Here is a 13812-nt window from a genome sequence, read left to right as displayed (position 1 = left end):
GCCATTAGAGGAACTGCAACTGTTGCCACTCGAGCGTAATAATGTAACTCTTCCACATCTGAGGTTGACCCTTGGTGAGGATATGCTGTTACATTTTACAGTAGTAAGCTATTTGTGGATATTGCTGCAGAAATACTACAACAGAACCAGGGCAATCAAACAGCTGCCACTATTATACTGCAAATTGTGTTTTCCGAATAAAACAGTACTCTTGACATAACTTTCCTGTAATTTAACAGTGAGAATTTTCCCCTAAACACATCTGGCTTCCAAAAACTAAGTCTGGCAATGGACAAAATGCTCACACCAGTGCTTCACAACAGGACTTTATAAACAATGGATGACGTCATGGTGGCTACATCTATCGTTCATGCAGAGTCTGAGGCAGTATTCCTGTAACATCATTTTACAAGTAAGCTGACAGGAAGCAACGGGTTACACACTGACGCATGTAAACAGGAGGATTCAAAGAGGCCTGACAAATGTTAATAAAGTAGACTGAGTTGGTTAAACATGTCTACCAAGTGAATTGATGGAACAATAACAGCAGATACTACAGGATGCAAGTGGAGTAGTTTTGACACAGATTGCTCAACGCTGGTTCCACATTAAGTATTTCACAAACTTATTTGAAATACACCAGCGGGGAGGGTGGAGAGGGGGTTTGGTGGCAGGGCGTAGGGGCACTTGCCTTTCATGGTCTCTCTTGAAAGCATATTTGCAAAGGGGAAAGCTCATAAACAAAAATTACTACCAAGTGTTACAATGGAAGCACTCGATCACAGTTTCAGCTCTGCGGTCCATCTGTTACACTCTCGCCTCTGTGATTTATTTCTTTTAGTAATTAGGCTTACAGCGAGCTATTTGTCAATGCTGGAAGAAATGTTGCATCTTTGACATGCCAACTTTCCCTAAAGGAGTTTGTTTTTAGCTTGACCAACAAGTTGATTTGTTTTGTTTGTTTTAATTTTCCAGTGAGGATGGCAGAAATGAATCTGCTGTCAGGAGATTTTTTTTTTTTTTAAATTATTATTATTATTTGTTATGATTCAACTTTTATCAAAAAACAGTGAAGTTTTGCTGGGGAGTATTCTGCCAGCCTGATTGCAACAGCACGTATAGCTCCATATTATGAGCTATCCACAAAGAAAACCCTCCCAGTATGGGGTTTCTTCAGTCAAATCTTATAAACTGTGGAGCTCCATTTGTGGGTCACTGACATGAAAACATTTGGTCTACCCTGCTGTTGATAATCAAAAGCTTTTGCACTGCTGGTCCTCCTTCTTCAGAGCCCCGCCCATCCTTTGCTTTTCTCTCTCCGGCTTTAAGCATCGAGTACCCAGAAAAACGCTGAATAGACCGGAAAGAGGCGACTTTGTGATCAAAATAAAAGCACATATATGGTTCTCATGAGTTAAAAGTCAATGTACTGGTATAGTATAAGCTTGCCTGTGTAGTTATTGTGTTTTTTCCCCCTTTGATTTGGAGTTATGATTTATTTATATAGCACATAACATTATGGGCAAACTCAATGTGCTTAACACAAAAGATAAAAACATAAAAAAGCTGTGTAGGTTTACTTCGCTTTAAGACAGGGATTAACATAGAAACACGTTTCTCCAGTCAACAAATGAACTGCAGTTTGTTTAGTTTGTTTCTGGTAATACAGTATCCGTAGGCCAGGGTTAAGTCTTAGTTTGAAAAACTACGCCGGAAGTATCAGTTAGTAGCGTTGCCAGCTTGATGTAGGTCTCTGCTCGCTGTCTCGCTTCTCTTCGCTCTGGTTCAGCATCTGTCTTCACAACAGTTTGCGGGGCGCGCAGTATGGATCCGTTACGCGTTACGCGCTATGGTGTCCCTTCTGGCACAGAGCGTTTCCTGACACGCGCTTTTCACTGCTGTGGAAATTCTTAAAAGGGGTTCTGTTGTGACTCGCAGTCTCCAAACTTCCAACATCTTTCGCTGTCTTTTAATGTGAGAAGAAGCAAAGCGCACAAGTGACCTGCGGACACATTTCCTGACGCGCACAGACACTTTTCTTTTTTGGAGGGGGAGACTTGGGATATCATTTACTGAAGCTGCATTATTTACTATATGTGGATAATTATTCGGGACGATGGGAGACTCCGTGTTCTTCGACAGGCAGAATTCCTATCTTGTAAGTACCCCCCCTCAGGTTTATTAGCCGTGGATTAATGACAGCGACTGGAGCGTGCACTGAGACTCGAGGGCTTACATCTTGTAGTTTCTGCGCGCATGCCTGATAAAGATGTTCATTTCCTGCACGATGCAGTTGTGTATCGATATGAAGCCTCTCTCTCTTTCCTCATATCTGAGATCATGCATTAAAAAAGAGTGCCACGGAGAATTACCGTTATTTTATCAGCAGCCACTCAAAGCCAAATTAAAGCCCAATTCTGCACCAGCTTTTAGAGCTTTCACCTCATAAACGGCACTCAGTCGGTGTGAATCAGAAATCTGAACCTAAGCAGAGCAAAGGGGCCTCAACATGCCAAAGAAAAAAAAGAAAGAGAAAAAACTTCCTGTGATGGAACTTTTTTAAGTGGCATGTGGTGCGCAGAGCGCGTACATATGCACACACGCACACAAGACCACACATGTTTCCTGGTTTTTGAAAAGCAAGTCAGAAAGACAGAAACCTGTTGCCAGCTCGCTGTGGAGAGCCACAGGTGTTGTGTTTGACATTCTACACCTCGAAGAGCCGTGGCCCAAATGAAGGCAAAACACACAGATATGGGTCAAGGCCGTGTGGAGCGGTGTGGGCTGCTGTGAGAACTGCACCTTCAAAAATGTTTCCATCAGCGGTTTTTTTGTTGTTTTTTTTGTTCCTCAGTTTGTGTTTGACATGTGTTTGACAGATTTCTGAATTCTGAAGATCGCCAGAAGGTCTGGTGAAGCAGCCACTTGGGTTGCTTTGCAGAACAGGTTCATTTTAACTGGATCGGTTTTTGCTGTAGACACCGATTCCTCAGCCACCCTTTCTCCTGCCATCTGCTGCCCTGTCTCATCTCAAGTGGTGAGGAATCCTCCGCTGACTGCTCCAGCGGTCCGCCTGCTCGTTTATGAGCAGTGTTTTTGTGGCTAGAAGCCCTCATAACGCTCAGAGCGCTGATTGGAAAACAATACAATTTTCTTTGGCTCGGCTGGCCATCGCGCTGTGGTCTGGATCGGTGCTTTGTAGCAGGCCCGTGTGGTGTGAATGCCATCAACACATGGCCCACAGTTACGTGCCTAAAATTCACCCAGCAGAGGCCAATGAGGCTTTGGTGCAGTGACCAGATAGTTAAAGTGGCTGCCGTCTGTCTAGAGAAATGAAATCTGATGTAACTGGATTTGTATTTGTTTATTGAAATTGTGGTCTGCATCTGTGAGCCCAATAATAAATGGCTGAAAATCATACCGAAAGCCCTCAGAATGACTGCTCTGATTGGAGCAACACAAACAGCTTTTAATAATTGTAAAGCCACAATAAGGGGACAGCATCTTTAAAGTCATATTGATGGCTTAAGTTCTTGTTTGGATAAAAACAAAAAAACAATAGTAGTGCCCAAAAGAATGTGATCCACAGTACAAGCATCTAACATGACTTTCCTACCACCCTTAGGGTCAGGGTGAAGAGCTCAGTAAGTGGCATTCCTATTGAAGTTGCATTCCGACTGAATGCCACCCTGTGGACGTTTTCCAGTTGAGTACAACTGGGAGGAGATCAAAGGCAGAGCAAGAGGAAGTGAAGAAATGTTTATCCTATAGATTTGATGTCTTTTTGATTTTTGATGTTGAGCACAGGGAAGCTCGTCACAACATAACACTCATAATATAGCAGAGTGTTTCTCCTGAGTCTTCTTTACTTAGACTCAAACAGTAAACTTAAGACAGTTATCACATTAAGCTAAAGTGGTATCAAGTAAGAAAAGTTAATAATGCTAGCTAGTAAGGTTATTAAATCCATAAGGCAACTTAAAGATTGTGGCTTATGTTTAGAAATACAAATTTATTCAGTGTTTAGACTCAGCATGGTAACCTTGCACATTACCATTTTCCAAAGGTAGTTACAACCCGTTGGTTGTCCCAAACCCAAAGATAATTCTTAAGCAGTTAAGTTTCGTGTCATTTTTTTTTAATAAATGGCGCTTAATCATGTAAATCCTACATATTAACCTGTTTTCTTGTCGGTTTTGACCGTTAGGGGCACTATGTAATCAGTAAGCCTTGACTCAGAAGAGTAGATGATAGTTTCTCATTAATTAAAAGCCACCACTGAAGGAAATGTTTGTCCGGTAAAGACTACATATGCTAAGTGGCACTGGAATGTCAGAGTTTCTTGTAAACATAGCTTCGTCTTTTGCCTCGACATTGTTGCAGTTCTTTTATTTTTATTTTTCACTTCAGCTTGTGCATGAGTATGTGGGTTCACTGAGGCTGTATGGACACATCTGGCATAGTTTCTCTAGATGTTCTACACTTAATAAAAGCAAAAATAAGCAAGTTTCGGAGTTGGGCACAAGAAGTTGAAGTGAAATTCATTCAGACAGGATGTATTGATTGTTAACATTTTAAGTCTTTCATTCGGAAACTTGGACATTGCTGTATTACAAAAAGCAGCCGGTAAAGGCATAAGAATTACATCCTGACAGTGCATCACAACCAAATACAAGTGAGTGTTCAGCCAGGATGTGCACTGTCGGCTCATAAATCGTAAACGCTTGGTATGATATGATATGACAAAGAAGTAATTCCAGATGAAATTGAACTTGTATTAATGGGGGCATTATGCCTCTTCAAGCTGCTTCTTACATGCTGCTGATAAACAAATCTGTTATTTTTTTTGTTCATGCCAGACTAGATAGATGGGAGGAAATTGTTTTGTAGATGTAGATTACAGGTTTTACGTGGTATTATGAGGATTATAACAATGATACACAGGCAACCCTTTTAGTCAACATAGGCAAGATTCATCACCCACAAAGACTCTAAAAATGTTAAGAGGAACAAATCACTCTTGATGTAATGGTTTATCAGCACTGAAAAAGGAAAAATACACAGCTGAGCTGCTTAAATACACAGCTGAGCTGCATAAAAGCTTTCTATCTTTAAGACAGCACTGCGTCTAACTTTCCTTCCGGCCCTGCTAGTTGTCTTTTAGGTGTTACTACTAAACTGCTAGATCCCATCTTATCGCTTAACATTTTTTAGTCTGGATAACAGGATAAACATGAATGTATATTAAATATTGATGTTGTAATTGTTAAAAAAAAATAACCAGGCTTTCTTAAGTTCTCAGTCAGTGCTTGCTAAGCTATTTGTATTGTGTTACAATTACTTGACTTTTTATTTGTGAAGTGTTATACTTCACACCTGCAGAGGTCGCCAGTTTCGCTGTGGTTTGTAAAGGAAGGGGCTTCCAACCAATTTTCAGCCAGTAGGAAGAGAAACATAAACCCCACATGACGCTACTGATGCTAGCTAATGAGCTAAGAGCACCATTTTTTTTGGTCAGGAATGCATTTTAAATTGTCTTCTTAACTGTCGAAGATTGATGTTTGGTCAGACGGTCAACAAGTTATAAATGGTAGCACAATGCGGCAGCTAGCATAACGTTTCAGGTTTAAAATGCATCTTTATTTCTAACTAGTGTGAAGTATAGGAATTCACATACTACACTAATAGGCATGTCACGATATCAGAAAGTTAGAAGTTATAGCATTAGTTATTTTACGCTAGTTTAAGCATGCATGTAATGTTGCAAATATTTTAACCTACAAAACATAGTTGATTTCATAAAAACAATATCAGCTGTCACTTTTGCCATCTTCCCCATGTCGTTTTTCCAGTGTCCTTCTTTGGCATTAATAATCACCTAGAACAGTTGTAGGGATGTGTTTCAGCAGTTAAAAGTATTGTTGATATTATTTCAAGTGGCATCCCTACTAGGAGGTATACATTTTAGATTTACATTACATTTATATTTTACAAAGTGTACTATTTGGAACTATATTAACAGAAGCAGGAACATTAAGATACATGTCAACAATGCTAACAGTCTATGATTATGCTATTTTGTGAGTTAGTTATGCTATTTTGTCTAAGTGAGTTAGACTAGTCATTATATAACATTAAAATTATGTAAAACTGAAATTGGTAGAGGTTGTTGATATTTTTTTAACCTAGTTCATTAAAAGAAACACTGGACAAATTACCATCTTGACCTTAAACTCAACAGCCACAACGTGAAAAAAAAAATCCTAAAAAAACAGTAATATTCCGGCAGCTGGGGCGCCAAAATAATACCAGAACAGAAATAACAGAAAATAACTTTCTCATGAAAATACGGTTATTTTCAGTAATGACAATACAGTTTGTTGCCCTAATTTTACATGGGATTTTGCTTTTCTCAAGTGCTTTTAAACATTAAATTAGGAACATTTTAATGTGATTAAACAATGAAATTACCTATAAACAAGGTCAATGAATGCAGCAATATGAATAATAATACTTAAATGTACAGAAATATACAGTTAACAGTTGGTTTAAATAATAATGGATTGCATTCATATCGCGCTTTTTGAGACCCTCAAAGCGCTTAACAATTCCACTTTATAATTCCCCTCTGGCCATCACCAGTAGGTGGTAGGTGAAGTGTCTTGCTTAAGGACACAACTACCGAGAGTGTCCGAGCCAGGGCTGGAACCGGCAACTTTCTGATTACAAGGCAAAACTGCCAACTCCTGAGCCACGATTGCCCTAAACAACAACAACAACAATAATTATTTGATGTAAAAAAAGTTTATAAGAATCATTTTATGTATTTTTCCATAGCATTACATTTGAGTTTAACAGTTCAATCTTTCAAATAACGGACAAATATTTGTGAAATTATGATACATTTGTGAATGTATTTTAACAATATAAATATGCATATGTACAGACAAATACATGTAAAAAACAAGAAAATTATGTTTTATTACATTTACAGTGATTTTACATTAATTTACATTTGAAATGTAAAATCAGTCTATTTATGTGAATTTAATGATATTCTAGAAAAACAGTACAAAACTGTAAAATACACAGTAAAATACTTGTATGTTACAATTGTTTTTACAGTGCATATTATGGTGGTCCCCTAACTCGAGGACATTTTAGTAGATTAAAGTAAGTGAGATCTAACAGTCTAATGCTATTCTATCCAACAGTTAATATAATTAACTGGTTATTTCTTGTCTCACACTCTTAAATGTCGTTGAACAAGTTGAATAAAAGAATCAGTGGTCACTGAATCAGCTTTTGGAGCCAAAATGTTTGTTCAGTCCACTAGACTAGTTCAGTCATTTATTTAGCAACCACAGTGATTGAACACATAGGCTCAAACAGGACAATCAAGTCGTGTGTGCCACATCAGAAGATTAGTGTCTGTTTTGGTTTATTTAACCTACTTCTGTTGGGTTTGGCCCTATCAGTTCAATATTCCATGACAAGCTACAGGACTGGTGGGTTTAACTGATTAAACTTTGTTAATGACTTGTGAGTTTAGCTGTGGGTCATGTGCACCATGAAGCACTACGTTGTCTGGATGTCATATCGTAGCAACGGAGAAGTGAAGGAACAAGGAAGTGTCAGAACACGAGTTTGAGTGAGCTAATCTTGGACAACAGCCAGTTGTAGCGCCAATAGTTTGCCAGTAGTCCAATAATGATTGTCTTTGTCTTGAATCTTTTTTTGTATTTGCAAGTGTTAGCAAGCGATTACAAGTTTTCCTCTTTAAGAAGGCCACAATTCAGATGAGGGGGTATTTTTAGAGTCAGAAGTCTTGATATAGTGAAGAAAGATCCAGGAAGTCTTGTTTTATTTTAATTAACTATACTTTAAGGTAGCAGCTCTTGAGTTACACTGAGAAGTACAAGGGCAGACAGAGCACAACTCAAAGGAAGCATTGATTAAATGATTGATGAGACTCCTGCATTAGCTTTTTAGTCTTAAACTCTTGGTGTCACTGATCAAATAAAAAAAAAAAAAACACTACATCTTCCTCAAACCACCCAGAAATACTTGTCAGCCTCAGACTGCTTAGACATCCTCCCTCTTCTTTTGTATTCAGCTCCTCTCCTCATTTTCCTGCGTGCCATTGTTTTCAGGAACTTGAAATTCTTCTTTCACCTCCTCCCTCCACCTCTCCTCCTCTAATTTAGAAATGCTGGGAGCAAACATTTTTATAGCACTCTTCTTACCTGCCGATGTGTGACCTTGTTCTATCTTGGAAAGTTTGTTTGCTTTAGTCCGCTGCCACTGCCACTCCCAGTACAAATAGCCTTGGGAGGCACAAGCTTTTAACAATGCCAATTGCAAAAGGTCAATTGCAAAATAAAGAGGCTTTTTTGCAGATTGGGTGTTTGGACGAATGGCATCAACTATCCGTGCAGCTCCTTACTCATCAGCAGAGTGTGTCTATTTACTTTGATCACAAGTTTTCCAAAGCACACCCCAATCCAGACGGAAAACTTAGCGGGAGTGGAGGTTTTGTTCACGGGAGTGCACTTGGTAAGAATGCACTGAGTCGTCGGCTAAATTTGCACTTTTGAAGCAATAGTTTGCCAATCAAAGCTATGTGAAGGTCTTGTTGACCTCTTGTAAAGTAAGTCATGAGTTGACACTGCACATGCTCAATAGCATGGCACCTTGTGGGACTTTTGCACGGATATGGCAAGTGTAGAACAGTTGCAGCGTGGCAGAAAAAAGAAAACCCACAAAGGCAAAAAAGAAAAAAATGGCCTCTGTGCGTTCCATTGCTGTCACTTTTGGCTCGTCATGACAACACTGTCAGTCCCTCGTTTTTCTTCCTAGACCCATCAGGGAAAGGCACTTGTTTTATTATCAACAGCGAAAGAGAAGTCCGCCCTCCACTAAAAGTCTTGTCTTTTTATGGAGACGTCGAAGGCTGAGCGGAGGAAAGCAGAGTGGAGGAAACACAGAGGAGAAAGTTCTGGCGAGATCTGATCCAATGTTTGGAGGCAGATGTGCTCGAAGAGGCAGGAGTCTGTCTCTGAAGCTGGATAAAATATGTGCTCTAGATGTTTTAAGGAGTTTGATTTACCACTCCTGCTTGCCTTTTTCATTAGCTGATCCAGAGGTGTGTCTTTGTTCAGCCCGACCTAAGGGACTTGGCCAGTAGGCTCCAGTAAAGGTTAGGCACGTTTCCTGGTTGTTTGCGCACAAATCCGCCAGTGTATGTTGTCCGTCATCGTGTTGCTGTGTGAAAGTGAAGAAGCATTACATCATAGTTTGGGAATTTTAAAGAATCCCAGCAGTATGTTGCTACGAGATGGCGTAATGAGCTGGAATCAAGGGAGAACTTATCCTGGGTTTCAAGTTTTGAGATGTTTTCATACACACAAAGCAGAGCTGAATTCTAAATATTAACAGATTGTGCTGCCCCACTGAGAAATCCCTACTTATGTTTTCAACACCTCAGACAGCTGTTGCTCTCCGGATAACCTAAAGGAGTTGGCTCTGCCAAAAAGCTGTTAAGTCTCCTTGCTTTGCACTTTCTAGCATCAATAATAGTGAATTTGTGTCGCATAGCAATCTGATGAGAAAAGTAAATGCTTGCAGACTTGAGGTTACATGGAAAAAAGTGACCCTTACTGCTTACATGGGGTTAAAAATACAATTTAAAGTCAATAAGTAATAAAGGTAAAACTAAGGCTACTGTTGAGTCATTCTATCGAGCATGAAGTCTTGTTTTGCTGCTTCAGTGTGTTGCTGAAGGTTAAAGGGCATGGGGGGAAAGTGTGTCTGTGGGTGTTTTTCCTTTAACAAGGTACATCTGCTTTTCTCCGACAAAAATGCTCATGTACCAATCGGTTCCATGCTGTATACAACATGACCTCACAGGGGAAGTCTTAGATTAGATAAAAGAAAATTCCATGAGTCACATAGTTCATTAATTAAAAAGATCAAATTATCATTCACATGATGGGCATCCGACTCAGCATCACATTTACTGATGAGAGCCAAAGTCCTGATGTCACATTTAGTCTAGCTGAGTCTTAACTACCTCAGTACAGTTGTTCACTGAGGTTTTTGTGCTCCACGTTCTCTTTCAGGACACAAATAAGTCCCTACAACAGCAACTATTTCTTTTCTTTACATTTTTCCAGCATTACTAAGTGTACCATGTTATTTGTGGCATTGTGAAAAATAATTTCCAAGTGGTCCAGCAACCAAAGATTGCTGATATATCTGCGGATGTATGTGAAGCTTACGCCCCAATCACTGAAATCTAGAGATCAATTGGCGACCCCTTGGTAACCACAGGTCACTAGGGTTGGCAAGTGGTTGCTGGTATTTGCTTTGGAGCTTTAGCAATCAATTTCAAATATTTCAGTCTTTGAGACCTGTAGACCAGTCAGTGGCTACAGAAAAAATATATTTTCCCTAGTTTATGCGCGGTGCTGTAATTTATATTGAAGATAACAACTTGTCTGCAAACACTTGCCAACTATTTGCAGAGCACTTTTCTGTTTAGTGCCACAGCTTTTTCAAGTTTCACCACCACTCGACCAATAATTTGCCATTGCTTGCACAAGTTGGAATCTTCCATGCAAACTACCAGGAACTGCACCGATCTGCTGAAGGCCAAAGTAACTGCTGGGAGGTGTTTAGTGCAGCATTCTCTTTTTGACCTTTTTTATCAAGCAACAGCCATCATCCTTCAGCAACCATTCATCAACCAGTTGGGGAATACACATTTTTCCCTAGTGACTGGAGGTGGCCAAGGGTGTCACCACCCAATCTCTAGGCCTGTATGACTGAACCTTGCCTAGCATGGGCTCCAGGATAGATAGTTGGCTTACAAATTTTGTAGGAACCGAAGGTGATGGCTTCCAGATGATGCTTAACATCGACCATATAGTGCCAGGTCCCCCACGGCTATGAACTCTGCAGCCAGCAATATTCACAGTCAGCCACAGTTCAGATAAAAACAGCTGAAGTACATTGACCAACTCTATTAGAGGCATTAAGAGCCTATAAAATGTAACCAGCAACAATCTTGGACATTTTGGAAATTGTGTTAATTTACCAAGTACAAGGTAGTAAAAACAGAGTGTTGACTATATCTTTATAAAAAAAGCGGCAGGTGCTGTGCACAAAACAAGCAAACCTTTTTCTTTGCACTGCTAACAATGCCTTAAGTTTTTGAGACTAAGAATAGAATAGCCCTTTATTGTCATTGTACATGAACACGAAATTGTGGGTGCTCCACAATCCAAAGGTAGGTCTGATTTAGAACTGTGGTACCCAAAATGCCTCATTCTTGGTGATGTAAAAAGGTAAAACTGGGACCTATAACTAGGTGGTGATTCTTTTGCTTTTCTGTTCAATGCAAGGTTGGAAAAATTGTATGTATTTATGATAATAATGGCAATCTAGATGAGAGGGAACTAGTCAGTCATTCACCTTCCATCAGAATGAAAAAACTCAATAGTATGTGCTATTGCTAAAGCGTCAAAGCAAGATAGGATAAACAAGATAATGTCTTGCTATATCTGTACATTACAATCAGTTGCATAGTAACACAGTACAGAATACGCAGCAGCTGCAAAGGGCTGTTTTAAAGACAGCTCATCAAGATCTTACTATAAACGAGTGTGAACAAGTAGCTTCAAGGTGAAAAGCAGCCTAGCTTTACGTACAGTAAGCTGCCTCATTCTCAGTCTGTCGTGTGGTGAAAGCTGCCTGTCATATTACCAGTGTGTGAGTCTACGTGACCTGCCATCATGTGCACATTCAATTGATCATCACCAGCTTTGTCATCAGTCAGATGCTGAGTCAGATGGACTGATAGCATCAAATCGAGAGGTGGAAATCTGGTGACATCTCAGAGATTCTCCCTAAAGGAAATCATCTTCATCTGCCAAGATGGTGCCAAGAATAACACACAGATTTTTGTGACGTTAATAACGCACATTTGGCGCATGCTTGCATGGGGTGTGGGCATCCATGTGTCGCTTGGTATGCATGCACAGGACGAACCCTTGCCATGTGCGTGTCCATGCTTTCAGCTTGTGTGCAGACTGGTTAGAAGTGCGACCCAGGAGCTCAAGGGGCTTTTTTAGTGAGACAGGATTAGCTGCTCTCAAGGCTGCCACTGGAATGCGTGGATCAACAAGTCTGTTGTGGCAGTGCACGGTCGAACACACGCACACGTCCGTTCCGTCGTGGCACATTCACTATTTATCTTTCAGCCCATTACTCTCTATTAATATGCCTGCTTTTCTTTCCTTCCTCTTGCTTTTCACACCGGGAACATAATTGGAATTTGATTTCAGCAAACAAGCTCTGGTGACATGAGCAAATGCGTGGCTGATTTTTTTTTATCTCATTTATCAACTTGTGGATATAAATGAGGATTAATGGACATTTTGCTTCCCAACTGTAGAACATGTCATGTGTACAGCGTAAATTCTTTAGTTTCATTCAAAAGCTTCCTTTGCCACAAAAATGAAATGACGCCATCCAAGCAGGTGAGCGGAGACTTACACGTGCTGATTGATGGATTAGCGCAGAAGTAGCTCTTTTGGAGTGTTTACACGGTGACTTATGCATGACTGCATCTTCAATCATTCACTCAGCGTGGCATCACTTGTTGGATCTGAAAATCCTTGTGCAAATAATTAATTTCCACACATTTTGAAACCATCTGAAAGCTGGAGAAAACTTCTCTTCAAGACGGTTTTATTGAAAGCACAGCCTTTGTTTATTTACCCCGTGTTGTCCCTGAAGGCGATGCAGCGGCGCTTTAGACAAATAAAATTGCCATTTCGCGGCCGGGAAAAGAAAAGAAACACTGCGCTGACAGAGAGTTGGCTCTTGCATGTGGCATTCTTCAAACTAACTTCAAACTGTCTGTTTCTTGCCAGTTATATTTATTTTTCTTTTAAATGGCAGCTTTTATGAAAACGGTGGGAGATAAAAAAAAAAAAAAAAAGGTGTTGCCACACCTGGGTCCACATTGAATAATGACTAGATCCTTGGCACCAGCCCTAACCATGAAATGTTTCATGGGGGTAAATTCAGGAGTGTGTAAAAATGATGGTTTTACCAACAAAAAATCCGTCAGTCCATTCACCTAAATTAGTTAGTTTACAAAAAGTTAAACACATATGCCTTGAAGACCACATTACTCAGTTACAGTAACCATAACAGCTCTGGTCTGAGAGATTGCTGCTCTCTCTTACAATCCTGTTTTGACTAATGTGGCCCAGACAGAATTCCTATCAATCCATCCATCCATCCAAGTCTGTATCACAGGGGCAGCAGTCTAAGCAGAGATACCCAGACCTCCGTTTCCCCAGCCACCATGTATAGCTGCACAACCCAAGAACTCTTGGTTCAAATATAGAAAACAGCTGAACTGCCCGGTAAACATAAAGTACCACTGCTTATCTTGTTGATTCTGGTAATCACCACTTCTGGGCCACGTAACTTTAAAATGCGAGAGAGCTGAACTATATAAAGGCACTTTTTTCTTTGTTCTCATGTTGTAACATTGAGACCTATAATTTAGTCAAGGTGCAAGTCAAAAAGCAGCTCTAAATTCCCTAAAAATAATTTTCACACAGCCCCTTATCTGTTGCACACGTCAAAGTGCTCACAAAGCACTGCGTGCTGTCAAGGCGGGAAGGCGATAAGTAGTTTAGTGTGTTCGTTAAACACCCCATTACCACTTATCAGTCTCTGTTTAAATTGTTCAGCACCTCGTCATTATTAACACTTCATAGCGTTGTTCACTGG

At 40.1% G+C, this 13812-nt stretch overlaps 1 protein-coding gene across 3 annotated transcripts in view; it reads left to right on the top strand.

Annotated features, from left to right (window-relative positions):
- Positions 1-13812, top strand: part of LOC101466894 (rho GTPase-activating protein 6) — a 140798-nt gene that overhangs the window by 81829 nt on the left and 45157 nt on the right. The window contains exon 1 of one of the 3 annotated variants that reach the window (XM_004552609.2): positions 1781-2158. The exons of the other annotated variants lie outside the window; for them this stretch is intronic. Coding sequence (XP_004552666.2) covers positions 2117-2158 — 42 coding nt within the window. The 5' untranslated portion in view covers positions 1781-2116. Of the gene's footprint in view, positions 1-1780; positions 2159-13812 lie in introns of those variants that run through there. 3 annotated transcript variants of the gene reach the window in all.

This window comes from Maylandia zebra, linkage group LG23, assembly GCF_041146795.1.
Source record: "Maylandia zebra isolate NMK-2024a linkage group LG23, Mzebra_GT3a, whole genome shotgun sequence".
Classification (NCBI taxonomy): domain Eukaryota; kingdom Metazoa; phylum Chordata; class Actinopteri; order Cichliformes; family Cichlidae; genus Maylandia; species Maylandia zebra.
Note: the sequence above shows the minus strand (reverse complement) of the source record. Positions and strands in the feature narration are given on the sequence as shown.